The sequence below is a fragment of the Fulmarus glacialis genome, unplaced genomic scaffold (genome assembly GCF_000690835.1).
Source record: "Fulmarus glacialis isolate BGI_N327 unplaced genomic scaffold, ASM69083v1 scaffold4980, whole genome shotgun sequence".
Lineage (NCBI taxonomy): Eukaryota > Metazoa > Chordata > Aves > Procellariiformes > Procellariidae > Fulmarus > Fulmarus glacialis.
In genome coordinates this window covers 39,281-53,109 of record NW_009188215.1, presented here as the reverse complement: position 1 = coordinate 53,109, position 13,829 = coordinate 39,281, and the positions used below count along the sequence as shown (strand labels likewise).

The 13,829-nt window shown below is 41.3% G+C and overlaps 1 protein-coding gene across 1 annotated transcript in view; it reads left to right on the top strand.

Annotated features, from left to right (window-relative positions):
* LOC104076729 (dynein heavy chain 9, axonemal-like) overlaps positions 1-13,829 on the top strand; it is a gene marked incomplete at both ends in the record, with an annotated part of 78,857 nt that overhangs the window by 28,618 nt on the left and 36,410 nt on the right. Inside the window, 2 exons of the mRNA XM_009577700.1 lie at positions 6,316-6,509; positions 10,646-10,794. Coding sequence (XP_009575995.1) covers positions 6,316-6,509; positions 10,646-10,794 — 343 coding nt within the window. The remainder of the gene's footprint in view (positions 1-6,315; positions 6,510-10,645; positions 10,795-13,829) is intronic.

The window sequence follows — 13,829 nt, the reverse complement described above, 5'->3', positions numbered from 1 at the left end:
TTCTAGGAAGGATGCTGCAGATAAACAAAAGGATGTTTTTGTATAGTGTCATGTCATGACACTACATACTTTTTAACCCCAATATAATTTAGATGTGGCGAAAATGCAAGGAGGAATTTGAATGAAGACAGGGGCATACAGTGCAGTGAGCTTGTCAGTCAGCTTTTATGAAAGAAATAAGGAGAATTAAAATAGCATTTTTGTGTTGAGAGGTGATTGAAGTTTGGCAAACCCATCATGTCTTTGTTTTTACCTTTGGTAGAGATTTTTCTTATGAGTTGAATAATTCAGATAATGCAGCTAAACAGAAAATAACACCTTCAGTGAATGAATAATACAACCCAAAACCTAGTATGGGAAAGATGGCAAATAATCCATCATTTTCTACATTAATCCTTCAACCTTAATGATTCTATGATTCTACGATTCTAGTTAACAATATTATTCAAATGGAGTAATTCATCTGCTTATACGTCTACTTCCTGAATGATCCAATCTATCAATTCAAGCCAGATGCAAGTTTGACTTTACCATTCTTCCATGAGCTGTCTTTCTCCAACTGTGGGGATGCTGGTTTTCCTAATGAGATTTGGGCCGCCTGCAGAAAACGAAGGAAAGAAATTATGAATATTTGCAGAAACCTATATAAGCAGAACTCACAGTGCAAATGGACAGTGTAAGACCTTTAGAAGGTCTTTTGAAAATGCATGAGGTTGTTCCCAAGCATCAGGCATTCATACAGCTGTTCTGCTTTAACCCCATTGCAAAAGTTCACACACGAGCTGCTTCAAACTCTACAAGCCCACATACAGACAAACTGGGAGGCTGAGTTGTGGTGGGACTTTCCCACACTTCCTGGGAACCTGCGTCCCTCAGGTTGGTGAAGCACAGCTCCAAAATGTGCAGCCAAGCCATGGTGACAGCTGCACAGCTCAAATGCTTTGAATTACTGGAGTGTTTCTAGACTTTGAATCTAATCCTGATGCTGGTATTGAAAACATTCAGTTGAACCTGGATAGCTTTGCTGCACGCCTCACCTGACAACTGAAAATGATTCCCCTTCAACTATCATTAGCCTAGGACTTGGCTTGCTAAAAGCCAGTCCTTCCTTAGTACGTGCACATCGCTGCTGGGGACCACCCCTGCCCGCTGAAACCCTTGCAGCTTCTGCAAGTTATCAGGCTGTTGCCTTTCCAAAAGCAGAGAGTATCCGGATCAACTGCACAACTGCTGAGCACTGTGAACCTTTTATTTGTGGAGCCTGCTTTGCTTAAAAACTGTAAAAGGTAATTCATAAAAACACATCTCCTTAATTTTGCAAGTGAAATCATGACTAATTGTTAGGATTTAATCATCTCACAGATTATTAAAACTGTGAGAATATGAAATATAATTTCTTTCCAGTGTTGTCAAGTTGTGTGATTTTTATAGACAGACATTTGATGTTCAGTGTGCTCCTTATAGACCTCATTTTTTTAAGCAGAGGATTCTTTTTTTAAAAAGCAAGATACATAAGGAGCTAAGTCTGAAAGTATGAATCAGGTATAACCTGAAGACTCAAAAGTAGGGATAGCTTTTTAAAAAAAAGCCTCACTTTTTTTTATTATGACTTTATTATCTCTTTTTAGAAACCACTCTCATGGCTGCTGGGGAACTTGGTAAATAGGTGTTAGAAGCTCTGGCAGCACTGGTTTTACTTGCACTGTATTATTTTCCACACTATTTATGTCAGCGCAGAGCATGGTAATGAGGAGATGTTTTGACTTCCCTTGCCTCAGAGCTGTTCTCATATTGGATAACTCTGGGGCAGAGTATTTTAAATTATGGAAATAGTTTAAAATACAAACCAATCTTTTTTTGTAAGAAAAATTTCCTTTAGAGCCAAGGGGAAGAAAACATGGAGATAATTTCCCTTTTTTTTTTAGATTTTATAAAAACTTATGAAGCAATGCCTAAACTTGGGGCCAGTTTTGCCCAGATGGTATCCTTAGAATAGCTGCCTGTAGTGATAAGAGCAAGTGTTTTCTCTAATAAATTTACAAAAGCTTGTTGTAGCGTATCAGGCATTAGGAGATAAATTGCATGCAGTAGCAATGACACCAGACCTTTGAAGTTGTTCTTTTCACTAAAGACTCAGCCCATCCTCTGGAGGCAGCAAGCAGTGAGGAGGAACTGAGTGTATCATTTCCTTATTGTGCCCATCTGCCTGGGACTTCTCCCTGTCCCCCTGAGACATTGTCTCTTTGCAAAGATCCCCTTTCACTTCTGGCCCTTCATTGACTGTCTGAAGGGCCGTGTGTTAAGGACACCTTGTAAGCACACCAGCAGTTGCTCTGCAATGGCAACTAGGATTTCATTCTCAAAGCCAATGGCTGATACATGTTGTATTTCCTACAACAGTGGGGGGAAAGAGAGTACTTTGCATTTGTGAATGTGTGAAATTCACAGATCTGCTGACATATCAGCTCCAGTTTAAAGCTGGTTCTGACTTAGACGAGAAACTGTCAAAGAAAACCAAAGTGATAAAGCAAGTTGTTTGTGGTTCAGTGAATGAAAAATCATTTTCTCTGAGAAAACAATGATCCTTGCCTTGACATGGTGTGAAGAGACCTGTTTTGCTGGCAAGGTCTCATTTTGAGATACAAACTCAAGACCCTCCTGTTTCCAGCCATCAGAAATGATTATAGTGTGGGTTGCGGAGAGAACTGGAGTCCTCCAGCCCTTTTGATCATATTTTATTTTGATCAATGTTTTTTGTCTCTCTCAATTTCCATGACAACTCTAATTGACAAATGTATTCTTCATTATGTTGACAAAAATAGCCACGCTACACAGGTTGATGTGTAGTACCCATCTGCTGTCCCAATGTACCATTCTTGCTTTTACTCCTTTTGCTTGGAAACAGTGATATATTGTTGTCGGTCTAAGTTTCTTGGAAAATTTCACAGCAGAGGTATTGAAAAGAAATTTATATTCACAGAAAGATTACTGATTGAGATAGCTTTCACTGCACTGGCTTTTAAATAGCAGCATCTCTTATTAATACCATCAGTCCTAATAAATGCAATTAAAATTGTTGACTAATGAAAATTTTAGTGTTAATTTATATAATACAGACTTTATACTTGTAATTAGAGCTTTCTTGATTCTGCAACATGTTGTTCAGGGAGAGAGAGACTATCATCTCTGATTACATGTCTGTCATTTAGTAAGAAGAAAGCAATTTTTCAGTCTCCCTTGTTAACATCAACTAAGAGACTTCTCGAAGCAGCAGCAGCCAAAGTTCTGAAGTGGTATTTTAAGTAAGTCACTTAAAAAGTCAACATTGTTAAGATGTTTTATATAAGCACTGGCACTGATGAATCCACTGAATTCTACGTTTGCCATTGTATTGTGTTCAGCTATGAGAGGTGCATCAAATATATTTATTGCTGCAAGGACAAGGTTTTGACAGATCAGAATATTGTTCCTGTGAATTTCAGTTTCTCATGTTCTCTGCTCTGGTTTCTAGTTTTCCACAGAAAGTGAGATATGACATTGAATTTGGAGCAAGTACTTCTGTCACTGACATTTCTTCGTGTTAGTGCTAATCCACACATGGAAACAACATCTGTTGAATCACTACTTTGCTCACACTCTTCTTCACAAAATTCTCAGGATCCCTGGGAGTTTGGCGTGGAGATGGTCAGCACCAAATTGAGTCAGTCCATGCTGTAGTTCTCAAGTAGTATTGCAAGCACTCTGGTCTTATCTGTGCCTTTTGTGGAGGTATTGATGAAATTGTGACTTTAGGCAAGGCTTGATTTGTTGCAGAAGCATTTATAGCAATATCTACAAGTACTTCTCTGCCTATAGCTCTAATTCTGGCCCTAGAGCACATGAACTGTGAGGAAAGGTAGAGCGATTTGTCTAGCTATGAGATGACAGAGCCAAACTGTCATTGTTATTGGCAGTATATATTGGCAGAATGTAATAAGGATCAATCGTGACAAATTGCAGGTAGGGAGGTTCAGCTTGAACATATTTAAAAAAAAAAAAAATCTTCTTTACCAGCAGGATAGTGCAGCTCTACAACAGGGCACCCAGAGAGGCTGAGAGAGCTTCATTTTTAAAGGTCAGCATTTTGGTAGACAAAGCCAAGGCTACTTGATCCAGTGCTGGCTGTAGTCCTAGCCCAAGCATGAGGTTGGACTAGACACCTCCAGAGGTTTCTTCCAACCTTTGCTTCTGTGATGCTGTGAGTGTATATTCAACAAATGTCCTGCGTCAATGGCACCCATTGGGAACAGCTTTATAACCTCTTTCTGTCTGTCATCCACAGGCATTCCCACTGCTAAAAACGTGAACTCATTTGTTATAAGGAGTCCCTTTTTCTGACTCCTTCCTTCTCCTTGTTTGCTCTCTGTGTTGAAGTACGGCTTCTAACTAAATTCAGTCTATTAGAAAGACCAAAGTTTTACACTGCTCTTGTCTTCTCATTGGGAAGCCTTTCCAGAGGGAAAGCGTGGCTTTCCTGCAGTTTTTAGAGCAGAGTGGGCTTCAGTGTCTTCTGCCTCATTTACAACAGCATCGTATCCAAGGCAATCTCTCAGCACTTCTGTCAGGGCATTTGCATGACTTTCAAAGCCCTTTGGCAAGTGCATCTTTTTTCAGTTGATCTGAACGAAGTGTGACACCAGCATTTTTCATGGAGCTTTCTCAGTTGCTTTCCATAGTGGAGCTGTTTGGGGTGTGAGCTGGAACATGAATGGTGCAGAACACCTCTGCCCATCAAGAAGCTTCTGCTTCGCTCTGAGTGTCTCCTTCTGTTTCTATAGAAAATAGCTCATTCACTGTCTTTTATCCTTCACTTGTCTTTTCCACTTCATGTTCAACTGCTTACAGCTTCAGATTATGCAAAATGCTCTGAAGATGTTTGTTTCAGTGAGAATTTTTCTTGAAAGCCAAAGAACCTTACAAGCTGTGCAATATGTTTTGCCACCACTTGTATGAAAGATAATTTGGATTCTTTACTTCTCTGCATAACATTTATAGTTGCCACTTTCTAGCTACAAAATCTAGCTACATTTTTATTGTAATTATCATTTATTTACTGCCTTGCTCAGCTGTTCTTTGGGGTGTTCTTCAGCTACCTGTTTCTGTTACAGACTTGTACCACCAAGAATTTAATCTTTGTGTGCATTTGGCAAGTATAAATCTGAGTGATTTGTTTTTACAATGGCACAGTGTGGTATGCATGCTTGTACAAAGAAAGCACCCACCCATTTATAGCTTGCACTATGTTTATTGAAATTTGTGGCTCCGTGGTCACCACGACTGCATGGTGACATCTCACTGTTGTGGTTTCACAGAGCGTGTGCACCAGACTATGCAGGTAGAGAGCTATATGCGCAGGGGAACAGGGCGAGAAAAATAACTTCATGTGTGTAAAGATGAAGATAATTAATATTCCAACTGTGAAATCCCTTAAAAAAACAGTTTTAGTGAGCATGGCATGCCTGAGTCTCTGTTTAGCTTTGGATACTGAGCACCCTGGATACAAAAGCACATTTTTCCATCAGTTGTTGTGGTTTTTGCTGCACAATTCTCTTTGTGTCAGTTGAAGCAGTAAGGAGACTGTTTGCAGACTTGCAGCTCGTGGGAATGCCAGCAATGTGCTCTCCTGTCAGACATGGGCTCAAAATTTCCAGCTCCCATCTAAATCAGGCATTTCTGGGATAACTGACAGTAGTAAGTGCTGGTTCAGTTCAATTCTGGTTTCAAAATAGGAGAGCAGATTTCTTCTCGCTTTGGTTTATGGAGAACTGCATTGTGGATGATGCCAAATCCTTTCATCCTTTCCTGTATTGTCGCTTCCAAACTCCCATGTCTCAGCAACTGTCCTGCAGGGAGAAGGCCTGGACGCTGTGTGTGGCTTCACTGGCTGGGGAAGGGCATTGCAGTGATGTGGGTGAGAGCATCAGGGAATGCTGTGTTAGGTGCAGCGTGATTTTAGAGCTGACATTCTGTGGGCAGCCTTGAGACACATTTCAGTTCAGAAGGCCTTCCACAAGTATGAAACTGTCCTCAGCCATACTTTCCTGTGGCCTTGCAAATGGGCTGTGTTGATTCCTGTTCCGGTGACAATGTGCTGACAACAGAGTTAGGAAAAGGAGAATGGACAAAGTCTGATCCTGGTGGATTTCTGGCTGTGTTTCCCAGGCTCCAGCTATGACCATTCTGGTGAAGCAAAACATGAGCAGTCAGTAATGTTAGAAAAACAGTTCAGAGGCATGTAGGATTGTTCTTCTGAAGACCTTCCTTGAATTTTTCCAGACTCTCTCATCCATGGAGGAATTCAGAAACCTGGATCGGGACATTGAGGGGTCTGCAAAACGGTGGAAGAAATTTGTTGAATCTGAGTGTCCTGAAAAGGAAAAGTTCCCTCAGGAATGGAAGAATAAGTCAGCTCTTCAGCGCCTGTGCATAATGAGAGCCATCCGACCAGATCGCATGACCTATGCTGTCAGGTAGGGGCACTTCTTTACTATCTCTGTAATGCTCTTGCTTAGCAGGCAACTTTGGGTCTGTGTTTTCTAGGGAACAGGAGTAATTCAGGAGTATGTTTAGATTTTTTTATTATAGAATGTGAGTTCTGCAAAGTGGTTTCCTATAAAGGAGTCTGCTGAACGAGTCATCTCTGAACTCTGCAAGACAGTGAAAACATTTCATTTAACTGGAATTTCTTGCTTAGGGAGATCTAATCCCAATATCACCAATAGTGATGGAGCAGTTTAACTAGCACTGGGTGAGGAGCAGACATGCCAAGTCAGAAATAAGCATCATCGTACAGGTGTTATACATATGCTAGAGTGTTTTAATGATCAATACAACTTCTAGAGTTCATTAAGGTCTATTTTAGTTACTAGATCCTTTATGGCTGTTCCTTAAGCACAAGAATAAAGTAGAAGTAAAGGAAAGTCTTATAGAGGTTTTCTTTTTTTTTTTCCCTTTAAAATGCTGGTTTTGAAAGTTATAGTTGTAAATTATGTAGTGAAGGTAACTAGGCAAGTTTGAACTTTATGAATGCACGCAAAAGCAATATGCTTGTTCCAGGAGAAACTAAAGGTCTTTCACTCCATTAGGACTTGTTTTTTCCTCTTCTGTCCTAGTAGTCTATGATTTGACATTTCTGCAATGTCTCTCATGCTACTGCCTCACAAATAGTTTATATTGCTCCACCATCTGGCATGTGCATGTATATGGGTGCGTGTAGCAGATTGTATTACTCAGCGTATGAGCTAGATTTCTGTTTGTGGCTTTAAGATTCACAGAAAAATGCAGACAAGACTGAGTGAAGTCTCCCTATGGTCAATGTTATTATGCTTTATTAAATGAAATACTATAACTTATAATCATACCATTCTAAATCATCTCTTTTTCATTTCTTACTCTTTTAGGGCTGGATTCTCCATGTGTTCTTTCAGCTGAAAAGATTGTTTTTCATGTTGTTGTTTAGTTTGAGTAAAATAAGCTCTTTCTTTCTGAACTTCTAAGTGCATATTTCATTTAAGCAAGTTTAATTCATTTCTTTCAATCAAAATGGTGGTACTCACATAGCTGAAAAATAAACAGAACATAAGGTTTCAACACCTTTCATATTTCTCTTCTATGAAAAGGTAAGGGAATCCAAATTCAAAAGCTTGGCTGGATATTTTTAGGGTCTGGGCATGTCAAGCTTTTCCATTTGCACAAGAGTATTTAAATGTTTTTTTGTTTCATTTCTTATCTAGAAGTAGGTTAGAACGTAAACATGTGCGAACAGTAACAGTTCACAGCATCTTCTCCAAGACTTTGTTTGTGACTAAAATTCTTCTTGAAATACAGGATAGTCAGGTCCAAAAGGCTTAAGAAGAGCTTTTGTTTGGGGAAATCTCATACCCCAAAAACAAATGTAAAATTATTAGTGGTAACGACAGTCAAAATGTGTTTGACTTCCTGGTTCCTCCTTGATAGTATTATACTCTTCAAACCTTTCTTCAGCCAGCAGTCTGGCTGAGACAGATACTGTTCCCTCAGTGAAGAAATTTACTGTTCCTAAGAGATCCACCTCTCTGGAAAATAAATGAGTCTGTTCATCTGTCCTTCTCATGTCAGTCGATGAAGTCTAGTAGTCTGATGTAGGAAGGAAAAGCGGTTTTTGGATTGAGCTTAATACAGTCAGCATTCCTGATAGCCGCCACGCGGAAGGCTAATGGTCATCTGGTGTCTGTGTTGTGTCTGTGACTCTCCAAAAAGTAGATGATCTTGTAGAGCACTGGGGAGCTGCATACTTTGACCATGAGGACTTCAGCCTCAACATTCCTACTTTAGACAGTAGTGTTTCAAGATCATGTGCGTGTTAACAAATTCATCGAGTTTTAGATACCTGCAGTGTCGTTGGATCCCACAACTTGTTTTTGCAGTTCTCAAGTTGCAGATCTCTTCCTTCTGTGTATCTGTTAAATCTGCTAATATTAAATACCTTATTAATGATCAATGGACATCACTACTAGTCCTAACCTTCCTGTCTCTCTGAAAGTCTTGGCAAGTACTTGAGTGCATTTTAGAAGTCAAGGAATAACTTGGTAGTCTAAACAGGTGACTAGGGGTATTTTAGATGCCCTAGAATATCCCTACCTCATTTCCAGCTGCTGTTCTGAAAGACCCTTTATGTCCCATGTCATATGTGCCAGCTCCATGAAGATGGTGTAGGAAGCTCTTTGGTATCTAAAATGATCCACCCTGTACAGGCTTCTTGCATTTCCCTGTCTTAGAAGTTAGGTTTTTCAGCCACTCTTCGTAGCAGATCCCTGGGGATATTTGCACAGGCTGTTTTATTCCCTAGGCCTAAGGAACCATCAGGAGAAACCACTCAATCTGACTCACTCCTTAGAGTTTAGGTGGGGGCAGTGCTCCGTTGTCCGTTACCAAGAACCATAATTTCCTCAAGAGGGATTTTCCAGTGTAAATACCTATTTCACCCTTCAATCTTATTGAAGAACACAGCAAGGAGCTTTTTGCAACACCTTGTGCTCCCATGATGAGTTCAGATCAGTACAGCAGCTACTAGCAAGGTATAACTTGGTCATGGTGAAGTCCTTCCAAAAGCACTGGTACTTCTGCCTTGAGGCACAGACCTTTGAAACAATGCGGAAGGACTAAGGACTCTGGTAGCTGGCACCTCCAGCCATGGTTATGAGACTTATATGAACTTTTCAGATAAAGGATCTTCGGCAGCTGTGGCTTCATATAACCTAGAAAAGCTGTAAGCCAGTCATTTGTCTTGCAGGGTATTTTTGCTTTTTGTTCTGGCACCATTTCTCAAATCCTACTGCTTATACTGTGAACCACACCTGTGAATACCTTGTTTGAAAGATACCAAGTGTAGGCACTCTTCTGGTCCTGTCTCCAAGGGCAGGCCTTCCTTTTCTGCATGTGTGGTCCATTTCAAAGTCTCCAAGTCACATGAGTTGTGTTTCTGAATCTCCAAGGCATCCTTTCATAGAGCTGAGCGTTGATGTAAAACAAGAATGTTGTGACCTTGTATCTGATGGACTTTTTAAAATTTTGTGAACTGAAGCTTTCCAGCAGCTCTTCAGCAAATCTTGACCCAGAACAGAAAAATCTACTTGAAAGAGGTACCAAACAAAGTGGAAGTTTTTTCTTTTGCAATCCCTTAGGCATTTCTATTCCAACAGCCTTTCACTAGTCCTTGAAGGAGACTCTCACCTCTCTTAGAAAGAATTTGGCTGCCTTATTCTGGTATCATCTACCAGGTGAAAACTGGCCAATATTTTTCTTCCCCATGGTACTGAGGTTTTCAAAAGGCCTGAGTCATGCATCTATACTAGAAGACTAACTGCTCATTCCTGGGGTTTGAATATAACATTCTTACCTTTGAATCAATGATGTTCACTGTATCCTTTTTTTCTAAAGCAGTGATTTTGGAAGCTCACCCTAAGGAAATTCAACCTGAATGTTCTCCATGCACTGTATTCTCTTCAGGCACCTGCTGTGGAGCTGAATTTTTTCCCGTTCACTCAGTTGTATTTTTCGTTGTGACTGCAGAGGCCTTAGCCCCTTAGCACTACATGAGCTAGATGCTCTTAGAGCTCTTCTCTTTTATCTTTCCAGAACGAAGTAATTTTGTAAATCACCTGGACTTTTCGTGACTTTTGGTGATAAATCTAAAGGAATGTTGAATCCATACTTTCAAAGGCTGTATGGATTACAAAGTACGCAGCCGTTTTCTATATATTAACTATTATTTCTTCTCTCCTGAGATACCTTTGTCAGAATCAAGCTAGCACTTGTATTGAACTTCTGAATACAGCATCGGGCTGGTAGGTCCTACTGTTTTCCCTTCTCACTTCCTTTCATTTGTCAGATATTGGTGTGCCAGGTATCATTTTACCCCTGTAAAAAGTGCCAAACATTGTTACTGAGTTATAACTCCAGAAGCCCAGCCTGCAGATCCTCTCTAAAATTATTTCATGCCCATTTTTTTCATTTAGTTTCTAATTTGCTTGAATCAGCAAAATCAAAACTGATTAATTGATTATTTGAAGGGAATCTGTCTTTTCTGAACAATAGTAGACTGGCAAAACTCTTTTCTTTCTGGCAGAGATTTTGTAGAAGAAAAGCTTGGCAGTAAATATGTGGTAGGGAGATCCCTGGATTTTGCAACAACCTTTGAGGAATCAGGACCTGCAACCCCAATGTTTTTTATCCTGTCCCCAGGAGTCGACCCACTGAAGGATGTGGAGAAACAAGGTAAATAAATCATGTCTCTAGGCATACCACAGCATTGCTTTTTACCTTCTGCATAATTATCTTGGCATGACATTCTTGTTCTGTTTTTTTTTTCCTCATGTCTTTGCAGATAATGGAGTAATCTGTTAAAAATAGATAATTGTGAGAGGATGTGATTTTTTTGTTTGGTTTTTTCCCTCTTTTTTTCTTAAAGGTTTTTTGATTTTCATCTAAAGTTTAAATTAAACTTGTCTCTTTCCTGCATTGCCTGGATTCTCAGTGTGGTTCACACTGCAACAATTTCTGAGTTGGTCTTGTACACAACCTATAATTTACATCAGAGATATCTAATGCTGTCAGATAGCTAAAAATAAGCAGCAGCTCCCTGTAACAGTCTGCTGGTTAGTGGCAGAGTTTCCAGTTTTTAATCCCATCCTTTCTGAGTTGATTTTGGTGTGGATAGTCAGATGTAGTGCTGTCAGCTGGCTTCAAAGCAGAAGGAGTTTCTCTAAGGTGCCTTATTTGAGAAGGAAGTGATTTCCGTTGTGCACTGACTACTGTAGTCCGTGCCTGTCCTCTAAAGCTGCCACTGTGCAGAATTTTCTCTGGGTCTCAGCTCCACCATGGAAGAATTACCATTTTCAGCCTGAACATGGCAATTACAGTAGGTCTGGAAATGGGGTCACTTCTGACTGTTGAACAGAGATCACTTCTTTTGAGACCGTTACAGTGGAGGAGCTCAGATGCCTTTGGGTGCTGCTTTAGGGCTGCTCCAGATTGCATTCTGCTCATCAGATGTCTTTTCTCCTTCTCCACCAATGCACTCCACATATCTCCAGGACCATGACTTGTGGTCAAACCCCAATACTCCCGGCAGTGTGGAGTATAGTATATTTAAACTGTACGAATTACATATCAGATTACCATAGTAGAGCCTCTGGCTGGTTTTTAGCAGGCAGGTCTCCAGAGTAAACATCAGCAAGGCTGGCAGAGAAACCAGTAACACTGAACTAAACCATCATCCAGGCGAGTGGTGGAAGAATGCTGACCTGTGGATTTCTTTTCTTCTCTATGATGCACCTTCTGGGTCACTCCAACATAATATTTGAGTCAGTCTTTACCCACATTCCCACAATCAGCTTTCAGAGATGTTAAAGCCCAGTGCAGCCTGAGCCACAGGTCAGATCGCAGTTCTCAGTCGTGGGCAATTCCTGGGCTTTGCATTGTGTTTAGTGCTCTTTCTGCCCTGATACCAGGTCTCATTATTGTGAATTGAAGGGGACCCCTCTGAGGAAGGTCCTATCATGTGCCTGGCTTCCCTTTGGAGCCACGTCAAGATCCTGTCTCTCACTGTGTAATTTTCTTGTACGGGAAATGAAGCACTAGAATCCAACCATGAATGGTTTAATTGGAATTGTAAAGACAAGTGTAGCTGAGCACCTGGGGTTAGTCAGACAGAAAAGTTACAGCAAGTAAAAGTAAAAAAAATCCAATGAAATAAAACCATTGCTTCAGTGCAGCTGCACTGGCCTTAAAACCTGCCTCACTGGGGTTTGGATTGGATTCATTATTCGATATTTTCTCTGCTCTTCATTAGGTTTTATTAAAGTATAAATCTGGCAAGATAATTCTTGTGAATGGAAGATAGCTTCTTCTAGATGCTGCCCACTCATGGGACTTTTCCTTGGCAACATGGCGGGGACCCTGCAGCAAACACTGTTGGGCTTGGAAAGCTTCCCCACCTCCCTGGGGCAGCCTGCCTGCACCGTCCCCTCTCTTCTCCAAGCCAGCAAGGAAGGAGGAAGGCTGGCAGAGCAGACTCACTGTATATCCCTCTGCAGTCCTGTTCCTACCTGTGAAGTGGAAATAACAACTGATACTAATTTTATTATTAATCACCTGGTTTGGGGTAGCGCCCTGCCTTCTGTAAATCTGCCCCATCCCTTCCTGAGAGGTTGGGTCCTGAAGGCAGAGGAGGAGATTAACAGCTCTCAAAGTTGGCAGCCACCAGAGATGGTGAGAAAGAAAACTGGAAACTCTCAAATATGGGGAGAGCTGTGTCCCAGAGGGTTGCTGTAGTAAGGCTAAGCAGAGAGCTCGAGCAACTGGAAGAGTTTGGATGTTTGTTTTACTTATGGCCATCTGTTTCCAATCTTGTACCAAGAGCTGAATCCTAAGTCTTGCAAGACAAATCTTTTCCTTGTTTTACTAGAAAACTTGCCTGCTTTTAGCAGAAATCAGGAATTAGGGGTGCACCGTCGGCATGAAGGCAAATCTGCACGCAGGGATAAGTATAGGCAAATCCAAGGGGTCAGCACATGTGTACTGACTCCCCACGTGAGCCAAATGCATCCTACTATGATGCATGGAACCAGTGTGGATGTTTGTCAGGCTGCTTCCCTCCGGCAGCAGAAATTGGTACTCATCTTCTGAGGAGCACACAGCAGAGAGAGCTTGCTCCAGGCAGTTGCTTCTCCTGTAAGACGAGGAGCAACTGGTGTCCTCCGTCTTTGGATGACAGACAGATTCTGAAAACTAAATAGGAGATCTTTAGTCATGATCACTTAAAGGATCTGAGGCACTGGGATGATACAGAGAAATCAGGGGAGTCCAAAGGAGTATCACAGACTAAATGAAGAAACACTAAATAGCTGCCACGCTTCCTCCAGAGCAGGATGGTAAATGACATGGGTTTTGGGGTTCCCACCCTGCACCGTGCAGAGAGGGATGTAAAAGGGACTGTAGGAGGTGGTCTGCAGTGGCTCCCCTTCCCATGGGCTCTGCTGCGGTCCACTGACTGTGGGCCTTCCCACACACATTGTGGTGTACCCAGAGGCAACTCCACGCCTGCCAAAGCTCATGATGATCCATGAGAAATCTGGAGGGATGACTGATCTCTAGATCCAAGGAACCCGAGAGGCCTTGGTTGAGACCACAGGAAGCTCACACAGATTTCATTTCAGCTGCCTTCTCAAAACTGAATGGGTTCCTAACCTTGCTGCTGGTTCTAGCATGCATCACAGGGTGCGTTTCCCCACCGAACGATGTCTTGTTCA